This window comes from Vipera berus, assembly GCF_964194415.1.
Source record: "Vipera berus genome assembly, chromosome: 3".
Taxonomy (NCBI): Eukaryota; Metazoa; Chordata; class Lepidosauria; order Squamata; family Viperidae; genus Vipera; species Vipera berus.
Genome location: NC_138204.1, coordinates 114,902,036 through 114,926,567, shown reverse-complemented (window position 1 = coordinate 114,926,567; position 24,532 = coordinate 114,902,036). Strand labels below are relative to the sequence as shown.

Genomic DNA, 24,532 nt, shown 5'->3' with positions numbered 1-24,532 from the left:
TAATTTATAAGTGGTCTTTAAAGACAGCCCCAAGTAGTCTATATGGGTGGTGATGAGGACATAAGTTACTGCAGCTAAATCCTCCTATACCATGTAAGGTTGATGCTCCAGTTCAGCTAAGCAAAATCCTTCTAGACATAGTTTCCATCTCCTCTTGATGCACCTGCCCATAAGTCCAGAAGAATTCTGAAATGGAGAATCTATTCTTTCACAGGTGGCACCTGCTCATCCAGAGGCACCGTTGGGATTGGTGGTGAACCAATGTACAAATAACAACTCCGTCTTGCTTCTGTTCAACTTTAGCCCATTTACTCCCATCCAGACCTTTGCAGTGTCTAGACACCAGGATAAAACATCAACAGCATCTCTCCTATAGTGTGGGGTAGCAATGTATATCATCAGCTGATAGTAATGATACTGCACCCAACCATTAGATGACTCCTCCAGTAGTTTCATGCAGATATTAAGAAATGGGAATGAATCTGACATTTCTGGCACCCCATAAATCCAGGGCCATCCCTTCATTTCCCAAAGTAACAGAATCTCCATTGAGGAAGAAGAGGAATTATTGAAAAATAGCATTCCTGTCCCCAACCACTGCAAGCAAAATATCATGACAGATCAAATAAAAAGCCGTAAAGAGTCCTAGAAGGACCGGGCGAGGAAGACTACCTCCAATGACATCATCTAGAAGAGTCACAAAAGTCATCTTTGTCTTCTACATGGGTCTGAACCCTGATTGAAAAGAATACAGATAATTTGCTTCTTCTAGGGTGCTATGTACTTGATCCATCACCACTGATTCAACAGTCTTTTCCAAAAAGGAGAGCTTTCTAGGATCACAGGAAATAGATGTGGCCTTTTCAAAAGACAGCACTTCATAGCCTCCCTCAGGGCTGCAGGAAGCTCCCACTCACTTGGGGAGGAATTAGCAAAGTAACATATTCAAGTGATCACCTTTCTACTTATTCCTTGCCACAGTCAGGATGAACAGAGGTTCATATTATATGTTTGAAGGACAATCTAGAACAGGGGTGTCAAACTCAATTTCATTGAGGGCCGCATCAGCATTGCGGTTGCCCTCAGGGGGCCGGGTGGGTATGGCCAGGGTGGGCGTGGCCTACTGGGTGGGCGTGGCTAGAGTGCGTAAAGCCTACTGGGTGGGCATGGCCAACTCTACATCATTCGCATCAAGGGTGCTTATGGGAGCCTGGGCAGGAGTGGGACAGATCTGAGGGTCTCTGGCAGAAGGAGGGTCTCTGGGCCAGGGCCAAGGCAGTGGGGGCCGTTCCCTCACTGTTTTCAGGATGGCTTCGCGGGCCACATGAAACCACTTCACGGGCCAGATCCGGCCCCCGGGCCTTGTGTTTGACATGTCTGATCTAGAAAATACCCTATCCACTTCTTTAAAGGTAAAGAATCAAAAGGAATCCCAGATAATATGGCAATATGGCAAAAAAGCTCTGCCCATGAGAAAAGATTTTGATGAATATGAGCAACTGTTGAGCAACTATGCCAACTGGTCAAAATGCTCAGGCAGGAGTTGGTTACCCTAAACAAGGTTGCTGGATGATAACCTGACAATGCAATAAGGAGAAGCGAGCCCACTTTGCCTCCCTTATCTTCACAGTGTAGGCTGCAGGATCGGATTCACTTTAGTTTTTCTCTACAGATGTGCCAAGCATTGCATCTGGCACTTCATTTCTCAGATGGTGTCAGAAAGTTTCTGTATCCCTAATAGGAAAGTGTACTTAATACTGACCTTTACAGAAAGGCATTTCTTGAGTCCAGTTTCCTGATGCTGTGCAATCAAGTGTTGCCAGCCCAACCAGCTGAAAACCGACATTGCAGGAAAAGTTGCAAGTGGAGCCATATGCAAAATGACTATGAGGATGAAGACACTTTAAATGGCCATTTGCTGGCCTGTGTAGAAATGGGCACTTGGCAGCTGAAATGGACAAAGAACAAGCTGTGGCTATAATAAGCTGTACATTTACTTTATATGTGCGTGCTTAACAAAGGTGATATAGGACTCTAGGAAGCAATCAAACAGGAGAGGCAGGAGCCCCTAGTGGCTTAATGGTCAAAGAAAGAAATGAAGGGAGGACCCCCACCCCCCAATGAATCAAATAGTTAAAAGTAGAGGAGGGACGTTTGTACCTTCAGACTTTCAAAATTCTGTTAATGTAGCCTTACAATAAAATAGAATTTGTTTATCTGGTTGTGTTTCCTGTCTGGTTTACCTGGAAGGGCAGACATCATTCGTAACTCCTTTTTTCCATCTCCTTTCTCCACTAATAAAAATCTGTACTAAATAAAATAATTGTTTGTTTCTAGTTTAGTAGATAAGAGTCTGCTTCTTATTCTGCCTTACCATCTACACAGCACTGCCTTCTCTGTCTAACTGCCAGGGTTGTATTCTCTATTTACCTTCACAACTGGGTGTGGCTGCAGTCCACTTTCCCAAATCTGTGCACTGAAGTTGACTTGTTCCAATCCGTACAAAACCCACATCACAGGAGAAAGCACAGCTGGAATTATAAGCAAAACTTCCATGTGGATGGAAACAGTTTAGTTCTCCATTCTGAGGAGCATCCAGGTTTGGGCATTCAATAACTAGAATAAGAGAGATTGTTGGTGAAAGAAAGAATTATGACAGCCAACCCAATCATTCCAAAAGAAAGTCCAAGAATGAAAGCAATGCTCTTCAGAAAAAAGGGGAGGCAACTATTCCAGATGACAGTATGGTGGTTAAGTTGAAATTGTCCAAAGTTGAAAGAGATGACCAATTACAGAAAGTCATTAAATTTCATTGCAGAAAACAGCAACAAAGATCAAGGTGGGGAGAAGGAACATTACCCTGGCATGCTGGTAATGGAGAACTCCAGTGCCTGGTTGCCAAGCAGAAGGTTGTGTTTGCTCCAGCCAAGAGAAAGCCAGGTTCACATACAAACTGACAGGTGGATCGGTAAGCAAACTCTGCAAACGGGTGTGAGCAGGCCATCTCCCCATTTTTAGGATTCTGCAAATGGTGGCATTGCATAACTGAAATTAAAAACACCCATAGGTTTTATAAGGACACTGACTTTCAAGCACGGCTCAGTTTTATGGTGGATTTTTCTTAAAAGAAATCATGCTTAGATACTCATTCAGTTATTGCTATACATGCTGCAATTACCCTTGCTGAACAAGGTCCATTCCTAATCTTTCCTGATGTCTGAGCATCCACTTTCACAGCAGGGTGATGTTGTAGTCCAGGGGGCTTCAAACCTGGCCCTTTTATGACTTGTGGACTTCAACTCCCAGAATTCCTCAGCCAGGCATGCAGAGTTTCACACACAGTTACGCTTCACAGAGCTTCTTGAGCACTGCTCTCACTAAATTGAAGTGCTCCTCCGTGGTCTCCGTGTAAATCAAAATGGAAGACCAAAATTCCTTTATATAAATGTTCATGCAAAACCTCATTTATCAGCTGCATGAACACTGCCAGGGCTCCCTGGGTCCAAAAGGGAGGACCCAGAACTGGAAACAGCCCAGGAGACAATTAAAAGAGTCTTCCACTCATCCCCCTTCTTAATCCACACCTGGTAATAAGCTTCCCTCAGGTCCAATTTCTTGAATTTTCTCCCCTTGGCCATTCTCATTAGCAGCAGGGGGTATGCATTCTCTATGCAAATAGCATTTAGCCCCCAGGGATCAACACACAATCTCAGAAAGCCATCTTTCTTTTCTCTAAAAGGCACTGGTGCAGTTGCAATGGATGCTGCAGCCATCACTGCAGATATCCCTGAAGCAAGGGATTGTTCCCCCTGGGCTGACCAGTTATGCATTCCCAAGTCCTGGAAACTTCCTCTCAAGTGGTCAAGTGCTGGGTCAGGCACTGCAGCCGGATGACCTTGGACTGAGGGGTTGTCCCACTTCACGGCTTGTTGAGCTCACCTCTGTCTCCCTTGGGTGACATTAAAACTTGGAGGGGGCCCTTTCTCCTCAGGGGGAATCCTTCCTCCGCTCCTCTGGTGCTGTGGAGGGAGGCACTCCCTTCGGGCAGGCACTGAGCTCCATCTGGTTGGCCTGGGCCCCCTGCTGGGTTCCCGAGGCCTCGGGCTCTCCTTTTGGCCTGATCCCCTTCTTCTCCCCCAGGTTCTTCCCAGGGAGGGACATGTTTGCACAATCTACGTAGATGGCTTTCTCTGGGTAGATTGCTACTGCAGATCCAGCTTAATATCACCCACAGTTCCCTTCCCCTCTTTTCTATGGCAGGCTGCCAGCGGCAAGTAGGTTGCGGTGCAGCTTAATGGCAGCCCTAATGTGATGGCAAAAGAAGGAAAGCATTATTGTATCCACCACTCATTCTTCTACCTTTGTGAAGGGAAAGATACAGACATATAGAGAAGCCTGAGAACTTAGTCATAGTATGCAGAGAAGGGAGCAAGAGGGGCTGTAAGACATGTAAATACATGTATAAAAACATAGTATTCTATTGTAGGCCTTCAATCTATCATTTTGATCTGATGTTCTTCAAGAAGATATTTTTCTAATTACCCAAAAGTTTTCAATTACTAGGCTAGTTAGTTGCCTTCTCCTGATATGCATAGAAATGAGCCCAAGGGTATGTGTTGGCTACCAGTTAATGATCATTAGCTAAGACAGAAATACTTTCACCAACTCCACACACACACACACCCCACACACAAATGGAAGTCAACTGGGTCACCTCTGGTCTTCCCTGAAGACTATAGCCCTTTATGGCATGGGTCCAGGCTACTTGAGGAACTGTCTCACCCAATGGGATTGGCCCACCCCACTTGTTCTGTCAAAAGGGGCATGCTGCCGACCCCATTGGTCAAGAGATTCCAGCTGGCGGGATTTAAGAGAAGGACCTTTTTTGCTATGGCCCCTGTCCTCTGGAACATTGTGCCCCTTGGGGTGAGAACTGCCCCACTCTCTTAGTCTTCATTAAGAACCTTAAAAATCTAACTAGCTTGCAGTTCTCATAGGGGCATTCCATGCTGGAGGTGGTTACTGGACTAAGGAGAAGATCCCACTTCCACCCCATAGTATTCTATTTTAGTAATTTATTTAATCTCTATTTAAGATTTTAAGGTTTTCTAGCTTTGTTTTTTTGATGTTTATAAGCTGCCCAGAGTTGCTTGGCACTGAGATGAGTAGCCTATAAATTTAACAAACAAACAAACTAATAAATATCAGATTCTAGGATGAGGTTACCAGGACTATTATTTCTAAAACTAGCAAACAGAGCCCTGTTTATTCTAATGAGCAACTGGAAGAAAGGAGGATACTGAGAATCAACCTATAATAATTTAACTTGTTTTCCAAATCTAGCTTTTAACAACTAGGTGGAAAAGCTCCATTTTTGTGATGCAGTTGGTGAGTTACACCCAATCTTACAACCTTTTTGCTGTGGTTATTAAAAAAACCCACATGGTCATTAAGCAAATCTGGCTTTTCCCATTGACGTGATTTGTTTGAAGCCCCCTGGTAAGGTCATTAACAGTGATCATGGAACCATGGGACGCTGCAATCTTCATACATACATGCCATTGCCAAGCCCTTGAATTTTGATCATGTGAACATGGGGATGCTGCAATGGTTGCAAATGTAAGACCTAAGGAGCCTTGGTGGAGCAGAGGGCTAATGCCTCCTTAAGTAACACCAGCTGCCTGCAATTAGTGCAGGTTCGAGTCCCACCAGGCTCAAGGTTGACTCAGCCTTCCATCCTTCCGAGGTAGGTAAAATGAGGACCCAGATTGTTGGGGGCAATTAAGCTGACTTTGTAATAATGCCGCTTGGGGTGTGTGTGAAAGCCCTAACAAGCAGGCATATACATAGAATGAAGGCTACTGCTAAGCTTGTAAGCCGCCCTGAGTCTTCGGAGAAGGGCGGGATATAAATGTAATAAAAAAATAAAAAATAAAATAAATAAATAAAATAAATGTAATCACTTCTTTCAGCATTGTCACAAGTTCAAATGGTTATAGGTTAAAAAATATCAGGTAATGAATTTTTATTTATCAGACTGCTGCTAAAGACATAGGAAGTCTGCAATTAAATCTTCTAAATGCATGAACATAGTATGAAAATGGGTTAACTGTATAGATTAGCAATAGCTTTCCAGACCATGTATATTTTTGATGTTAGTCTTAAGAGCAAACAATAGCTATTTAGATAACCACGTCAAGCCTCACAAACTGAATATCTGTGTATGTCCTTGCCTGTGCTTGGATTATTAATTTTTGGATGTTTTTAACTTTTGGTTACTTTTATAACATTGTGTCCTGTCTAGTGGTTGGGAAATGCTGGGAGGTTTGTTGATGAGGCCAATAAATTCATGATTGCCATAACTCTTTCTGAGCAGACCAGTCTATAACTGCTGCCTAACCACAGCTTTCCCCTCCTTAACAGATGTCATGGACATAAACAAACAAAAAACATTTCCTCATACAAAGAGAACAAAATGACTTAGCAGTATCCCTAACTGGTGTGCAAAATGCAAGAGTGGTTAAGTGGCCAGTATGTTCTGACCAGAGAGAAGAAGTAAAATCGAATGAGAGGGTGAGGAAGTGAACACCTTTGAAATGATGTTACAGGAGGAGCATCTTTTTTGGAAGGGAGAAGCATTATGGAATAGCCTGGAACTCTGAAAATTGCTGTTTCGGAGTCGAGCTTTTTCTTTCAAAAGAGATTATCTGCATCACACTCCAATGCATGGGAGAAGTATGCTATTACAAATATAGTGTACAGTATTGGCATTGTTATGACAACTTGTGCATTTTGTAACAATGGGAACATAGTAAATCAGTCCTCATCTTGCTATGCCTGCTAAATATTATTCAGTTCTCATCCCTAACACCAGAATCCTGAAATGGAGATTAAGGAGAAACAGAAAGCCCCAAACCTTGGCAGATTGGCTCTGACGCGCTCCATGTTCCAGATGCTTCGCATATAGTGGTCCCTGCTCCATTGATCTGAAAGCCTTCCTGGCATTTAAAGTTGCACCTAGACTGGTAACGAAATTCCCCATGGATATGAATGCAGCTGAAGTTTCCATGTACAGGGATATTTAATGGCTGGCACTGGACAGCTAAGGGCAGGAAAGAAAGAAATCAGGTACAATGCTTTATAACACCACAAGAGATGTAAATGTTCTGGAAAATTTGAATGATGAACAATTATTTTTTAGAAAACTGGAGACAAAACAGAATTATACAAAGAACTTATTTTTAGCACATTTAGCACATATATTATGGCCTTACTCTATAAAATATTATTTCACAGAAGTATATTTAGCCTATAACATAGAAAAGTATAACTTTATTATTAAAATATATATTTTATGTTTGTCACAAATGGAACTGCAAGCTGCTGAATTTTACACAATACAGCATCACTTCAGCCATGTTGGGAAAGATACAAACACACGGTGAAGCCTGGGACACAGTCATGGTACATAGAGAAGGAAATAAGAGGGGCTGTAAGACATGTAAGCATATGTATAAAAACATACTATTCTATCATAAAATTCAGATACCTGTAAGGACCTACCTCAGCTAAGCCACCCAAGAAAGCAAAACTCTTGAAACAATCATTATCTCAAAAGGAAACTTTTATTAGGGGCTAGTGACAGTAGGGAATCAAGGCGAGATCTGAGAGAAAAACCCACAAAGCGATATATTAAAAGTAGCATTCAGGCTTCCAGTTTTGACATCACAGAGAAACGGATGCAGGAAGATGGGGCTCCATCTTTCGTGTCTGATTTCATCCTGCTGGGGGACCCTGGAAAGGGTCGAAAGTCACCCCGTAGAGGCGACAAGTAAGGAGGGGACCCTCACTGATCATGGGGGGGGGCAGCAGCCCTCCTGTGTGATCTGAGGAAGCCTTCCAAACCTGCGGTGTAGCCAATCCTAAACTGCTGACAGCGGAAGACAATAAGCACCAACAAGCAACATTACAGCAACGTGGATGAAGCTGGGTGAGACCTGATCCTCTCTTTATGATTTTAAGACCTCTTCCTGAAAAACTGCCCAAAGCACTCCCCCTGATGAGAAAGGGAAGGGGAATTTCTGCCCCACTCCCTCAGGAAAAGAAAAGAATAGTCTTGAAGATACGAGTCTCAGGTATATTCATGCTTAAAAACTAAAACCTGGCTCCTGCCCCCTTGTGGTCAGACCCATAACACGCTCATTGGCTAAATGATTGGCATTAGAGAGATTATAAGAACCTGATTCTCAATCCTGGCTGACGGAAGCTAAGTTTTAAATAAAAATTTTCAGTCTTGGTGATCTGGGTTTTAGTTTTTAAATATGAATATACCCAAGACTCGTGTCTTCAAGGCATAGATAGATAGATAGATAGATAGATAGATAGATAGATAGATAGATAGATAGATAGATAGATAGATAGATAGATAGATATAGATATAGATATAGATATAGATATAGATATAGATATAGATATAGATATAGATATAGATATAGATATATATCCCTAATAATTATAAAAATACAAATCCCGGACATATCTGTATAGCAGTATGAAATTCTCGAACTCTGGGAAGAATATCAAACAGCTGTTTATTGCTAAAATAGAAAAACAATAAAAACAACTATTTATAAACCTAAAACAACCTTAGCTTTCGCTGGTCCACTGCCAGCGTCATTAGAGTAAATGCTAGGGGGTGGGGAGTTTGTTAATAAACCTTGTTAACTCAGTGCCCTGCCCATTGATTGTGTAATAGAGCTGCATGTCCTAATTAACCATAATTGTCCTAGCTGTCCCACTTCTCCTTGCGCGTGTTCCAGTCCTATTACTTTCTTTCTTTCTGTTTTTCCTTTCTTTGCCCCTCCTACCTTCTTTGCCCTCAGTCCTACCCTTCGTTGTTGTGCCTCCTCTCCTGCCTTTTCTATCTTCTCAACCCGTCCTCCTTGCATCCAGCCATGTGATGCTATTATTAATCCATCTTCAAAATGCCCCCCTTCTGCAGTCATCATAGGCTGTGTGTCCTGAGCTGGCATTGTATACGCCCCTCCATTACCATTCCCCCTTTCCTTCCCTAGTGCATCTGTCTATTGTTTACGCCTTCTGCCATTCAATCCTGCCGATCTTGTCTTCTCCGATCGTTCATCGCACGTGGGTGTGTGCAGATGCTGTGGTGCCATTCCCCCTGCCTCGTCCACATGCAGTGGGTCAGAGTGGCTGCTGGATCATTCTCTGTCTTGTTGTGCCATCCACTTTCAGCAGGTTGCTCCTCACGCGTAGGAATGCACGTGCATTGCGGCATCTTCCCTCCCTGTCTCGTCCGTATTCGGTCAACTGGAATGTTTGAGGGGTCATTCCTGATCTTACGATCAATGGGCAGGGTATTGAGTCAACAAGGTTTATAAACAAACTCCCCACCCCCTAGCATTTACTCTGATGATGCTGGCAGTGGACCAGGCTTGGGGGCTGCTTATCTGTGTGGCAGAGACATTAAACTATTCTAAAATTGGCCTGTCTGAACTACAAATGCAAATACTGACTTTCAGAACTGTATTGTGGAACTACTTTCCTGGTGAAGAAATATACACTATTGCCTGATATGATAGAACATTTTGGATTATAAATCTTGACTAATAAACAATTTTTAAAGGTTCTTTCTTCTGCCTGGGTAGAAAGGATATATTTCTCATTGGACAGAAAAAATGAATTTTACTTATATTTGCTTAGGGAAGGTTTAAGAAAGGATTGATAAGTTGGTTGGACAATCTGGAGCTCCAATAATAATTAACTGAAACTTCCTAAGTTTTCAAACAGATTTCTATAAAGGCCATTTACAAAACATAAAATGAATGTTCCATATTTGGCTCTAAATGGTAAAAAATCCGTCCTTAACCTTTGCCTCCAGAAGCCTCAGTTTGACATACCACCAAGAAAATACTGATGAATCACAGAAAAAAATTCTCTCCATGTTGAAATTAATACAAGAAACAATTGCCTTAGCTCATGATGAGATTAAAACTAACACAAAGGAGATAATTTAAATTTTCTAATTTAAATCTACAAACTCAGAAAATAACCACAGAGAAGGAACTAGCAACCCAGAAAGTAGAAGGAAAATTAGAGAAAGCTGACCCAAATAAGGGGAAAAAAAGGAAAAGGGAAAAAAGGAAAAACTAATGGCCAGACTCAGACAAATGAAGAATTAGACGATGTAACAATAATACTGGAAATGGAAAAGACATTTTATCAACCAAGATTTCAGAGGATACTGGAGGATAAGGAAGGAAAGCCGATGGAATGGAAGATACAGCTGTTACCAGAACTGTGGGGAACTGGAAAAGGAGGGAGGCTGTTTAATGAATATCAATGGACTGGGTCTTCCAAAAATACTGTAACTAAATTGTTTCTTTTGCTCCAAATAATATGCACCAAAATAGAGGAATAATTATTTGATGATCAAAATGCACTGACTTGGAAAGTTAGTTGGCAAAGGAAGAAAGCTGGAGTAAGACTGAAGAAAACAGAAGCTTTGATCTATTAGAGGGGATTTGTATTTGCTTAATGTATTACTGAAAAAAGAGAGGAGGTATTGGATGGTGTAATATTGGATTTAGTTTGAAGAAGCTTATATGTACCACAGAATTATTAATGGACCCAGTCAACACGTTGTCTATTAAGCACTTGTTTATAAAAATAGAAAATTAATACAATATTTATAAAAAAGAAGTAGCATTTAATACTCCTCCTAGTATTCATTTGAATCCCAGCCAATCCACAGGTGGCATCGTGTTTTGGTAACTGATTTTTTTGGTGGACTTTTCAAGGCCTCTCTCACTTTTGATTTCTTCTGGCTCTAAGCATAAACTGTCTCTCAGATAAGGGTGAGACATTCCATCCCCCTGGGGAAAGGGCAACAAGGCAACAAAGCAGACAGTGCAAAGTATCCCCAAAGGCTCCCTCCTCCCAACAGAATGGCAGGCAACAAAGAAAGCTACAAAGCTGAAATAACTGAGGATACATTTCTTTGGGGCCTGACAATACCATTTTGATCTGATAATCATTCAAGAAGAGTTTTTTTTTAATTACCTAAAATCAAAAACTTTTCAACTACTAGACTAGTCATTTGCCCTCTCCTGTTATGCATAAAAATGAACTCAAGGATATGTATTGACTACCAGTTGATGATCATTAGCTAAGGTAGAAATGCTTTCACCACCCCAAAAATTGTGGGGGAGTCAGCTGGGTCACCTCTGATCAGTGGTGGGATTCAAATAATTAAACAACTAGTTCTATTCATCATCATCACTGGTGCGATGCACCTCGCATATTTGTCATCACCACATTGTTGTCGTCACCGGCACGATGCATGTCGCATTGACATCATCATTGGTGAGACACACCTCACAGATTTATCCTAACTGGTTCGCCGAATTCAACAAAAAGTTAGGTATCGGTTCTGCCGAACAGTATGAACCGGCTGAATCCCACCACTGCCTCCACTCTCCCTGAAAATATATTAGCTCCTGGTATCAGGTTGCAAGGACTATTATTTCCAATACCTTAAGCAAAGAGAGCCTTGCTTATTCTAATAAATTACTGGAAGAAGGGGGGAATGCTGAGAATCAACCTATAACAATTCTAACTTATTTTTCAAATCTGTCTTTAAACAGCTAGCTGTTATTTACTGAGGTAGTAAACTTGCATGGTGTGAAAGGTCAAAGTATGATATAGATAGTGTAGCATATTTTGGACATGTCACTATTTGGACACATGGGGAGTGTTACACTATGCAGCACACACAAGACTCCTATCTGTAATTCCTATCAGTATCCTTCCTGTAATAAAAATTCTGTTCACAAGAATCCCCTTCCTACCTCTTTCTTGGTTTCCTACTTTTTTTTTTCTTTCCTTCAGTGCAATTGCTAAGGGTTAAACGAGAATCCATTCCTTTTCCTAAATGTTGAAAGATGAGTTGTTTCTCTTTTTCAAAATAATTTCTACATGGGCAAGAAGAGCCTTAAGAGGAAACTCCCAACCTTGGCAAACTGGGGCTGGGGCTGTCCATTTTCCAGAAGCTGTACACTCAGTGACTTCTTCTCCAAGTAACCGAAAACCCTTGGTGCAAAGAAAAGTGCAGCTGGATTGGTACCGAAATTCCCCGTGGAGATGAACACAGGTGGTATTTCCATGAGCAGATGCCTCTAGTGACTGGCACTGAATAGCTAAGGAGGGGAGCAGAAAAGTCAGTCAGGATGAATATAGATAACAGGTTTAAAGAGCATTGAAGATGGCCTGGAAAAGTTACTGCTTATTTGTTTATTTATACACTCATATACTGTCCCTAGTTACATTGTTTCATCTAGAGGTTAAGATGAGTCACATGATAGCAAAATGGATCCTCCATTAACCAAAGAATTACACACACACACACACACACACACACACACACACACAGCACATGGTCACCTGAGGACAAACCCACATCCCGTACACACAGCATCGCTGGTGAGATTTAGATTTATCTTTATTTGTTAATTGTTATGTTCACCAGCAGCTCTCACCAGCAACTCAGTACTGCTTATTTTGTATTTGGGTTCTTACTGTATGTATTTCTATTTTTCCCAGTTTCACCATTGTGTTCCTTTAATAAAGCATTCAGATCTATGTACATGGTCTGTTTTATTGGAGGATAGGTGGGCTTAGCTGCATGTCAAACTGCACACAGAGTAATGTGTAGTAAGGACAGAACAAAGCTATAAGCTTTCACGAGCAAGTTCTAACTTGCACCTGCACATCCAACCTGTATTCACTTCTCCCCACCCCATCCCTGTTCACCCCAGTTTAAATTCTACATTATTTTAGGCACTTTATGTATTTGAAGTGAGTGTAGCTCATAAAAATGTATTCATTTTACTAGAATTGGTTAGTCAGAAAGGGTGCCACCAGGTGCTTTCTGATTCTTTGCCTTTCAGCCAAGTCATTTGCACTTTAAATCAATCCTATCACAGGAAGATACTCATATTCTATATGTAATTGGAAGGACTTGATTTAAAACTGATGTCATTTTATTCAAATAACCAACCTCTGTACATTTTAAATACTTGTGCTAATGAGTCCTGGATTTTCTTAAAAACAAACATGATTTTTTTTTAGGTTTAGTAATAAGTCAGTTGTTGTTGGTCTTCTCCTTCTCACCAATTAGTTCACAACATCAGTTCCACCTTTTAACTATAATGTAAATCAGGCATGTCAAACTCACAATGTCACATGACATCGCGCTATGTATTGTGACTTTTGCCCCATTGCTGGCAATGGGGTGGGCACAGTTTCGGCATGACGCATCCAGCCCACAGGCCGGCAGTTTCACATGCCTGATGTAAATAGCTGCAGAAGGCTAATAAACTTTAAGTGAATTGTAATCTGTGAATTCTTAATTTTAAAGTGTAATAGGAGCTAAGGTTTGTTTAATTCTAAACAAGAATGGGTTAACTGAATCTCTGTTGTACTTCAATTATATCTACTGAAATCTATTGAAATCACTGAGAGCAATTATTCATGACTAATCTAAATCTCATTGATTTTTGCATGCACCTTATAAAAATCTTCAGACATAATCCAAGTTATGAATAAATAGACTAAACAGAAATTTAGACATCAGATTTCAGAAAAGACCCATATAATTCCATTAGATACCATACCTTGACATGTTGGTACAGGAGAAGTCCACTGACCAGATGCACGGCAAATCAAAGGCTGGGAATCACTAAGTTCAAAGCCCACTTCACAAGCAAAGCTGCAAGTGGAGTTGTAACTATAATAACCAATTGGGTTTACACAATCCATCGTTCCTCTTGCAGGTGGCTGAATTGACTGACATTGCTTAACTAAAAATAATAATAAGAAAGAATGTAAATGCAATTAGAATACGCAGAATACATACCAGCAAAACATGCATAAAAAGACTGTGCAAAAGATAATACTTTCATCTGATTATGTAGTAAATGGGAACAGTTAATTATTACTACATTTCCCAAAGTTCCTAGCCTTCCCTCATACCAGCATGACAATTTCTCAATGAACCCAGAATTTGTAAAAGGTCTTCATGACACAAATTAGCATATTTTAAATCTAACTTAATTCTATGCTAGCCAACCATTTTCCTGAAAGTAAAAATTATTGCACCTTGACTTCTCAAAGCATAAAGGTAAAGGTAAAGGTTCCCCCGCACATGCGTGCTAGTCGTTTCCAGCTCTAGGGGCTGGTGCTCATCTCTGTTTCAAAGCTGAAGAGACAGCGCTTGTCCGAGGACGTCTTCCGTGGTCATGTGGCCGGCATGACTAGACGCCAAAGGCGCACAGAACGCTGTTACCTTCCCACCGTAGTGGTCCCTATTTTTCTACTTGCATTTTTTATGTGCTTTCGAACTGCTAGGTTGGCAGAAGCTGGGACGAGTAACAGGTGCTCACTCTGTTATGCAGCACTCGGGATTTGACCCGCCAAACTGCCGACCATCTGATCGACAAGCTCTCAAAGCATAGGCCTGCCCTATTGAAAGAATCTTTTCCAAACTTAATATACCCACTATTTGTCTATAACACCACAGCATAATGCCGTGTATTTCTAGCCTCCAGGTTCTAAAACAATCGCAACATGTCTTTCTTGTCTTTTGGAGCCTGACATCAGAAAAACTTGTGCATTTTGTAACAATGGGAACACTAAATCAGTCAGAAGGTCTCTTCATCATCTTGCTATGCCTGCTAAATATTACTCAGTTCTCATCCCTAACACCAGAATCCTGAAATGGAGATTAAGGAGAAACAGAAAGCCCCAAACCTTGGCAGATTGGCTCTGACGCGCTCCATGTTCCAGATGCTTCGCATATAGTGGTCCTTGCTCCATTGATCTGAAAGCCTTCCTGGCATTTAAAGTTGCACCTAGACTGGTAACGAAATTCCCCATGGATATGAATGCAGCTGAAGTTTCCATGTACAGGGGTATTTAATGGCTGGCACTGGACAGCTAAGGGCAGGAAAGAAAGAAATCAGGTACAATGCTTTATAACACCACAAGAGATGAAAACGTTCTGGAAAATCTGAAGTGATGAAATATCATTTTTAGAAAACACAGAAAATTTGAGACAAAACTGAAATATACAGAGCACTTATTTTTAGCACATTTTACACATATGTTGTTACTTTATAAAATATTATTCTGTAGAAGTATATTTAGTATATTACACACAAAAGTATAGTTGTATAATTATAATTATTTCTTATTGTTGTCACAAATGAAGCTGCAAGCTGTTGAATTTTACAGAATCCAGTAATAAACAGTTAACACTGGATTTCTCACACATCTATAGCCCATGGTAAAAAAAAAAAACTGGCATTCTGGGCCAGAAAAACAGGAACTAAAGATGAATGCAAAATTGGTGGAAAATGAAAATGTGAAATAAATAGTAATTATTTTAAGAAAGTTTTATTTCATATATGCATTATCTGTAATTTTTAAGGCCTACATCAAAATCAAGTTACATGGTCAATATATTTCTTCTATTACATGTGTCTTTATATACAGCTTTTCCTTTTAAATCAGTTATGATAAGTAAATGGCCCTATCTAATGCATTATATTCACACTGCTGTTTCTATTTAAAGCTTAATACCAAATTCAGAGGAGTACAGACAGCAGCAATTTAGTTTACATAGTAGTTTGAGAAATACGGATTTTTAAATTTTCACATTAAAATACAATCTGGATAAACTTTGTGTTCATCCCTACTTCTTTTCTAAATAATAAAATACCAAGGATAATTGTTAGATTAGAATTGTACTTGAATCCCAAACACAGCAGGGTTGTAAAAGCCTCCTTCCATTTTTACTCAGCTAACCTATTACCAATGTATGGCCTTGGCAAGGATCCATTATGCCAACGCTTGGCACCAATCATGTTGGGTCATACCTGCACACTGAGGTACTTCTGCTGTCCATTGCCCAGATGACAAACATTGCAAGTTGACTGGGCCAGTTATTGTAAAACCTTTGTCACACCTGAAGCTGCAATGAGATCTGTAACTGAACTGCTCCAACGGATGAGTGCAATTCATGAGCAGGGCCTGATGGAGAGGGCCAAACAGGTTGCATTTTACAACTAAACAAAGACATGAAAAGATAACATTAAGCCATCATCATCACTGACAAAACTGTTTTTCCTGTATTGCAACAGAGGGAGGGAAGTTCTTGAATTCTGCTGAATTCAAGGGCGTGGCATCTAAACTGTCCATTAAGACAAAACCTCAAGTCTTTTAAAAGCTCCCAAAAGAATATGACAATTATTTTAATAGCAAGAGATTTAATTTTCTTGAAAAGGTGGGTTCATCACTTTCTCTGTTAAATAAAATTGCTGAAAGAAAGACCACTTATGATTTAAAATATCTTAGGACACTTCTTGACAAACCTTTACTCTAAGCCAGGGGTAGGCAACCTTGGCTCTTTTATGACTCGTGGACTTCAACTACCAGAATTCCTGAATTGAAGTCAACGAGTCATAAAAGAGCCATGGTTGCCTACCCATGTTATAAACTCTACCTTGTCCTGTTGTTTTCAGTGTGTTGCTAGACTATTTCTTTAAGTCGCTGATATTTTTCATTATGCTTGCAAATAACAGAAAAACAGATGTTGTTACATTGAATAATTTAAAGTTCTGATGTATTATCATATTTAAAGATCTCTACAGAGAAATTCAACTGCTTATTCAGTAATAACCATAGGAATCCATGCTCCATCCCTGTGATGTAACCGATGCAGCTTTACTGATGTTTTCCTTGCAGTGTTTTACAGAATGTTAGCACAGTGAATTCCTTTAAATATTGTTTCAGATAAAATCAATTAGGTTTCATCAACAATAAACAAAAATCACAACATAGGAGTTCCCACTCACAAAAGAGAAAACATTTTCTTCCTTTGTGACCAAGGTCTTCTTGGAAAAATAACTGGGAGACTGTTCAGCCTATTCCCCCAGAGAAAATAATAGAGCTGAAATAGAATGCTTGTAATGCTTCAAAGACCGAGGACCAAAGCGGACGTGCCATTTTTCATGTAGTTTGCTCTTGCATTAGGGAATCACATTGATTGTATCAGTACCGTGTCATGGAAACCGGAATACTTAATTTTGTTATTCTTGCTGAGAACATGCCTCCTCCCCTTATGGTCGCTGCCTCTACAACATCTAATCACAATAGGAGGAAAATTTCATTGGTTCCAACTGACTCACCATTTTCACACCAAGGGCCATAAAAACCAGGGTAGCATTGACAGGTGTAGTTCCCGATGGTCTCCACACATTCACTACGTTCATTGCAGGAGGAAGGTTGACAAGAAGCTGCATAAAAAATAAAATTGGATTAGAATTATGTAATGAACTCTTTTTTTCCTTCCATTAAACCATGCCCAATTCCTGGACATGTTCCTGGAGCTTTCTTAGCAAGGTTTTTCAGAAATGGCTTCCCATGGCCTCCTTCCCAGGGCTGAGGTAAAGCAACTGACTCAAGGTCACTGGCTGAGGTAAAGTGACTGGCTTTGTGCCTAAGAAGGGACTACAATTCATAGTCTCCCACTCTCTAATTTGATGCCTTAGCCACTACACCAAAACGTCTCTTGTCATGAACATACTAGATATTTAAAACTTTGGCTTCTTTCAATTACAAAAATTCTTTTGGGACAGAAAGCCATGTCAATAAAACTGGAAAATAATCTTATGACCAATTTCTCTTGCATTCAATCCAACATATGATCATTCACAAATGGGATCCATTGTAATGCTGACATATCAAAAGTGATGGTAAACTAGGAAAAATGGGACTTTGGCATGTATTACCAGTACTTTACCCATAAAAATAATCATTCCCAATTAGCAATATCTGAAAATCAAAATGTGACAATTTTTTGTTTCATTTCCATTCATTCCCATCAGATTGTGGAACTGCTAGTCTTGCACCTATCAAAGATTAATGTGCTGTATGAAAAACAATATTTGACTTGGCTGTCACAAAAAATAAAGTATGTTACTATTTTTAACCCTCAATAATTTCTCTGTTCTCAGAACAGTATGTTTTTGTTGAAGAACATTCTTTAGAAAATTCCATTGCAACTGAACTCTTGCTAGCCATTTTCATGCTTCTTTATTTGTGTCAGAAGCACCTCCAAATTATAGACAAATTAAGTCTATAATTTTCATACTAAGAATACACTTATTTAAACCTTAACATTAAAAATCAATTTCATCTTTGTACTACCAGTATTTTATAGTACCTTTGTAGGATCTAGAATTTTTTTTGCTATGTACTTCAATTTCTTTAAATGTCAAATTTATCATACATTCAATAAATGCAATATATCTTTTATTATGCATTCCAGGTAATCCTCAGTGTTAATTTCTTCTTTGACTCAAAAATGCCTTCAATTTTATTGTTTACTTTTAAGAAATAATTTCCAACACAATGCTCATTAATGGATACAACATATTTGCTCAATTCCTAGGAGAGACAAGCTGCTGTTAAAAACAGGGACCGAGATCAGCAAAACAAATGGCAAACAATATTAGAGACTTATGATATGATAGGACATTTCCTCTTTTTTCTGTTGATTGCATTATAACACTCAGCCCAAGTAAATCCACTTCAAAGTTCATAAATCTTTCTCTTTCTTTTCCTCCCTCATTTCAGTTGCACATGAATATTGGATTCCAGTAGCCTAACCTATGCTCATGAGCATTTGTTTTCTCTTTAGAAGAGTGTCATCTCCAGATCCATTTCTCATCACCTCAAGATCCATTTCTACTGCCTATCGCAGAAGAAACCCTCAAATAAATTTCCAGTGCAAAGTCTTCAGTGGGCTTACAGATTTGAGTGATGCAACCTGCCTACAATCTCAATCTTGCCTCATAGAGTGAAGTTGACTTGTCAATGTGTTTGTTACCAATTACTAACAATTTCAAAAATCAGTCTTCCCTTGCAACTATTCCATATAAGCACATCAAAAAGAGTGCTTTGAAGACTACTGAACAAAATATATTCAGGAATTAATTGAAAATGGAATGGCTAGTGATGTGATAGTATTGCTAGCATTTTCTGCAGAGATTGTAAGATTTCTCTTGAAGGTCAAAAAAAAAGGTCAACTTAGTTTGGATGTGCATTATATTGATTTTCTTATGTCTATCATGAACTGTTTGGTGTAATTGTTAAGGGGCAGACTTACTATTCCAGAATACTTCCAATGAAATTATGGGCATATCTAACTTGCCCCCAGAAATTGTGGGTGCTCCATCACTGGAGATTTTTAAGAAGAGACTAGACAGTCACTTGTCTGAGATGGTATAGGTTCTCCTGGTAAAGCTGGGGGTTGGAATAGAAGACCTCCAAGGCCCCTTCCAGTTCTATTCTATTCTATTTAGGCAAGAAAAACCAAATGCACAGGTGCAGAATAGGTGGTACCTCGCTCAATAGTAGTAACTGTGAGAGGGACTTGGAGTCATAGTGGACAATCACTTAAGTATGAGTCAGTAGTGTGCGGTAGACTCCAAAAAAGCCGACACAATCCTAGGTTGCATTATCAGAGAGATAGAATCAAAATCACATGAAGCATTAGTACCACTTTATAACTCCTTGGTAAGACCACACTTGGAATATTCCATCACGTTTTGGTCACCACAATGTAAAAAAGATGTTGAGACTCTGGAAAGAGTGAAGAGAAGAGCAACAAAGATGATTAGTAGGCTGGAGGCTAAAAAAGAATGGTTGCAGGAATTGTGTATGTCTAGTCTAATGAAAAGGACCAGAGGTCACATGATAGCAGTGTTCCAATATCTGAGGGGCTGCCACAAAAAAGAGGGGGGGGGGTCAACCTATTCTCCAAAGACCTGAGAGCAGAACAAAAATCAACAGATGGAAACTAACCAAGGAGAGAAGCAACCTAGAACTAAGGAGAAATTTCCTGACAGTGAGTTCAATTAACCAGTGGAACAAAAGTTGTCTCCAGAAGTTGTGCTGCGGTATCACTGGAGATTTTTAAGAAGAGATTGGGCAGCCATTTGTCTGAAATGGTCTAGAGTTTCCTACCTGAGCAGAGGGTAGGACCAGAAGACCTCCAAAATCCCTCCCAACTCTGCTAACCTGTTAGTTGTCCCATTGCCAGAAATGGACAGTGCCAGGCTTTACCTATCTCCCACTGTAAATTTTATATCAAGTTTATTTTCCTGATGTAGTCTTTTCCTCTGAAAAGCAGTCTTTTCCTCATAGATCCTCTTGATTGCTTTTGTTCTCTTTAGTGGACCCTTTTACTTCCTTACAGGTTAACTTCAACAAGTTGTCCATTGGCTACTTCACTCCCAGAGGAAGAAGTGCTCCTTCAATTGAGGCAAGAGTTGCTCTAATCTAAGAGTATTCTCGCCTTCACAATTAGTATTAAAATAACATAGTGGCTAAGAGTGTCCCTGTGCCTAACATTAGTTAAGATTATATTCATGTAACACACTGTACCACAGATTTAGCCAAGCAAATGTTGACCTAGCATTTTTGGGGAACCCAACTTGTGCTGTCAATTTATAGTTCAACACATCAAACAATTCCAGAAAACTGAGTTGGGTTAATCATACCCAAACTAATCCCAAGCTGGTACATTAGGCAAACAGTGCCTAGTAGTATACAGAAACTCTTATAAGCCACTCAGTATGTAATATTTCACTACCTTTATAGCACAGTGCCCGCTTCTTCTTCCAACAAGGCTCATCATTCCATTTTCCAACTTCAAAGTCCCTCTTAATATAAATCTCAACACAATCTTGGCTGGAGTGCCTGTTGTTAGGTTCCCGATAAGCCCAGTTCTCTGCCTCTTTGGTCAGGGCCTTTCTGGTTCCTACCCATGTCCAGGTGTTGTTTATTTTCCGGATCCCAATCCAATAGTATTTTGAATGTTTTGGTAAGACTTCATTGAGATAGGCAATTTCTTCTTTGTTCTGGATTGCTACCAGGTCAGTATACCAGGTCTGGCAAAATTTCCGTGCATCTTCCCAGGTTAGGTCTGATTTGGCCCCATAGTGGTAAGTCCAGGCATCTACATGAAAGAGGAGTCCTGCCAGAGGAACAAATAGCATCAGGAAAGAAGAGGTTTCATCTATACTATACTAATATTATTGGAAACAATAATGTACCAGGCCATTTAAAGACTGCAAGACTATCTTTACCCTGAAAAAGGAAGAGTGATTTGTGCCACCAGTTTAATAATAAGAGTGAGGTTCTCTGATGCTAATAATTGCTACATGACAGGAGTTCAACAAATGCAACTTTTCTGAAATAATATAGAATAATTGCTATTAACAGTTTCTTGAAATTAAAACTTCTTGAGAGAGCAACGTACCACTTACAAAGGAATTATCTCTGATTAACCATTCTTTACTCAAATATAAATAGATAAGGTTTGTCTGATGTCTGAGTTTCATGCCTTATATCTATTCTTCATAACCTTCCTTAGACAAAAAAAATCCAGTTTTATGTAGCTGGGCAAATCAAAATCTATGAAATCTACAATCAATTGTTGTATATGATTTTAAATGTTATTTTAATAAAGTAAAATGACTATCTTTAGATTATTATCTCCAAATAAAATAAATAAGCATTCTAATTTTTATTATTCAACTAGACAACCATGATCCTTTGGGTCATCTTTTCAGAGAGATTTCCTCTCTCCTCAATGCCTTTAGCCATAACAGCGCTTCTAATGTACTTCCTTCACTGGAAAAGCTAGGATACATTTAGAGATGTATCTGTGTTAAAAATAGCCCATGTTGAATTATATAGCACAGTAAAGCATCAGAATAGGAAAATCTTTTATGATATCTTGTATTATATCAAAAGCTGTTTTACAATCATTTTTATGTCATAAAAGGTTTCCTAAAATTTGCCTCGGGACTCTTGGGCCTCAGATTTTCAATGCATTCTGTAAGTTAGCCCATTTGACATACCTCGGTTCAAAACGTTTTGCCCTGTAGTACATCTCTTTTCCCAGTTAAAAATTATAGGAAAGAGGGTTTTACTAGTATATTCATTTTTATTTTTAAAAATGTTTTATTGATTTTCTAGTTTTACATTTAAGTATTTAAAAAGCAATGTGGCAGCTGGGTTAATCGATAATACAATGACATACAAGTATCTTTAGTACAAGTCTCAAGCTACTACATTAAATTTTTCCTCTCTTTTCCCCTTAGTATTTACTGTCTCCTGTTTAAACTAATACAATTCTTATTAAATCAATTAAATAAAAATGACATTCTTACATTTTTTCAATAATTTTTGTCTTGTACATATCCTTATTACTTTAACATTCAGTCTTTATAGACAATGTCCTAATTAGTTTTTCCCAATTTTTAATTTCAACTTTAACATTTAATATTTATAATTTCCAAGTTTTAAGTAACCAAAGTTCCCTTTATCTCAATTTATCACAAAGTCTAATATTCAGAATATACATCTTATCTATTTGGATATATTCTATTTCTCACCATCTTACATCAAATAATTGATAATGCAGTATTAACATTCTTATTTTCTATTAATTTCCAAACATCTTAAATTTAGTAACCAAATTTTCTCTTGTTTCAACATCAAGTACTTCCTCTCTTTTTCTCTTAATGTTTATTATCTCATATTTAATCTATTACAGTTTTTATTATATCAGCTAAGTAAAAACATGTTTATTACATTTATCAATATATGTTTAGCTTATATAGATCTTAATTAATTTTACATTCAATCTTTATAAACAAATCAATATTCAAATTTGACTTTTAATATGTATACTTCCAAATTTTAAAATAACCAGTATATACATTTTTAACACTCCTATGAAACCACTGTTAGGCATTAGCATTTTTTAAAAAAATATTTTATTTTGCACCGATGATGTCACCTAGTTTGGGTAATGAAATGTCTGCAAGAAAACAACCAAGCTCAGAGAGCACCAAAGACCCTTATGTTTGATTTTTTTTAAAAAAAAAAGCAGTAACAGCTATTTCTTTGTAATTTTTTAATTTTTGATATTTAAATATCATTTTATTCTTATCAAAACTACTTTGAGCTTAGAAAATAGCGTATAAGATTTTGCATTAATGATTTTTTTTCCTGATAACTACAGGAAAGAAGACTTTGCTTTCTAAAAAATTACATGCTACAAGCAAAATGTCACAATTGTGACCATTTCACGAAATTGTCCCTGATAATAAGAAGTAAAACATCTGGTTTAACATGATTTCCAGTGCAATATACTTTTTTTCCTGGAATGGTGCCCATATCAGAATCAAGCCAGCCACAAATACATTTTGGTTATACAACTTCTAACCTAGAGTTTCTTCTTTTTTTACTCCATAATTTGTGCATTTCATTGCATAAAATCAAAATGTTATTTTCGCTAAGTTTAAAGATTACTTACCCCAACTAATAATAGTTATCCAAAAGCAGTCATCTGCCCATCTGTACCAGAACTGCCCATTGATCAAAGCCTGTGGATGAAAAATAAGCATGTACTATCCAGCCATGACCTTAAGCTCCAATAAATTAATGGAAGTCCAATAGCCTCTATATTTGTTAGTAAACTATAGATTTCTAACCCATTGATTGGATGCACTCAGAGACTATCTTGGCTACTGAACAAACGAGGTTTAGATCAGGATGCTTTATGGAGGAGTGATGTCCAAATCTATACCATTTAGCGAAAACTACTTTACCACTTCTAAAGTGGCCTTTGTTGCCTTCATTGACTTAAAGGTGGTCTTTCACTCCATCCCTCATGACAGGTTCTGCAATAAATTAGCCAGAATATCTTTTTTGTAAAAGAAAAAGGTGCCGGAACTCACACATGTCATACAACCCGCCTTGCCTACCCTACAAGGTTCCATCCAAAAAAGGTGCCGGAACTCCGTTCTGAGAGTTCTATGAGGGAAAAAAAAGCCCTGACTGCAGGTATCTAGACAAAATGCTGTATTGCATTCTTCTAATGAGAACAATTAGTACTTTTCCATAGGATACACTGAATTTTCTTAATTGCAGTGCTATTGCAGAGAGGGGCATATGCCATCCCCTGACTATTTAACTATAATCTGGGCTATGTCACATACCTAGGAAAAAAGAGTACCTACCATTTTCATAGAGATTCTTTTTATTTCCTCTTACACACCTTTCCTTATGCGGCTTCTTGTATCAGCACTTCCTCTAAAAGTGCCTAGAAGCTGATTGCATCCTTTTCCTATTGCCTTCTTCACTGGACCGCCCTGCCCCAGCCACATGCAGTTAACTCCTTGCCAGCTATTGGCCTGAATATTTAAGCCTTGCTTTTCTCAGATTTGGGCATAAATCTAGCTACATGGTGATATACTTTAATTTTTAAGACTGTTATAATGAATAGTATCCATAGTATAAACCTGAAAGCAGTAAGTGTATGTGTGTTTGTGTGTGTGTGTGTGTGTGTGTGTGTGTGTGTGTGTGTACATAC

The 24,532-nt window shown here is 38.9% G+C and overlaps 1 protein-coding gene across 5 annotated transcripts in view; it reads right to left on the bottom strand.

Annotated features, from left to right (window-relative positions):
• Positions 1 to 24,271, bottom strand: part of LOC308665057 (P-selectin-like) — a 41,192-nt gene extending 16,921 nt beyond the window's left edge. Inside the window, exons 1-12 of one of the 5 annotated variants that reach the window (XM_081322675.1) lie at positions 24,180 to 24,270; positions 23,474 to 23,543; positions 20,738 to 21,121; positions 17,268 to 17,375; positions 15,957 to 16,145; positions 14,830 to 15,015; positions 13,695 to 13,880; positions 12,033 to 12,218; positions 6,917 to 7,102; positions 2,860 to 3,045; positions 2,431 to 2,616; positions 1,763 to 1,948 (exon numbers count right to left, since the gene is read on the bottom strand). In XM_081322675.1, coding sequence (XP_081178801.1) covers positions 1,763 to 1,948; positions 2,431 to 2,616; positions 2,860 to 3,045; positions 6,917 to 7,102; positions 12,033 to 12,218; positions 13,695 to 13,880; positions 14,830 to 15,015; positions 15,957 to 16,145; positions 17,268 to 17,375; positions 20,738 to 21,121; positions 23,474 to 23,543; positions 24,180 to 24,188 — 2,062 coding nt within the window. In that variant the 5' untranslated portion in view covers positions 24,189 to 24,270. Of the gene's footprint in view, positions 1 to 1,762; positions 1,949 to 2,430; positions 2,617 to 2,859; positions 3,046 to 6,916; positions 7,103 to 12,032; positions 12,219 to 13,694; positions 13,881 to 14,829; positions 15,016 to 15,956; positions 16,146 to 17,267; positions 17,376 to 20,737; positions 21,122 to 23,473; positions 23,544 to 24,179 lie in introns of those variants that run through there. The other 4 variants (XM_081322677.1, XM_081322676.1, XM_081322678.1 and 1 more) reach the window with 4 other exon arrangements.
• Positions 24,272 to 24,532: the final 261 nt, after the last annotated feature.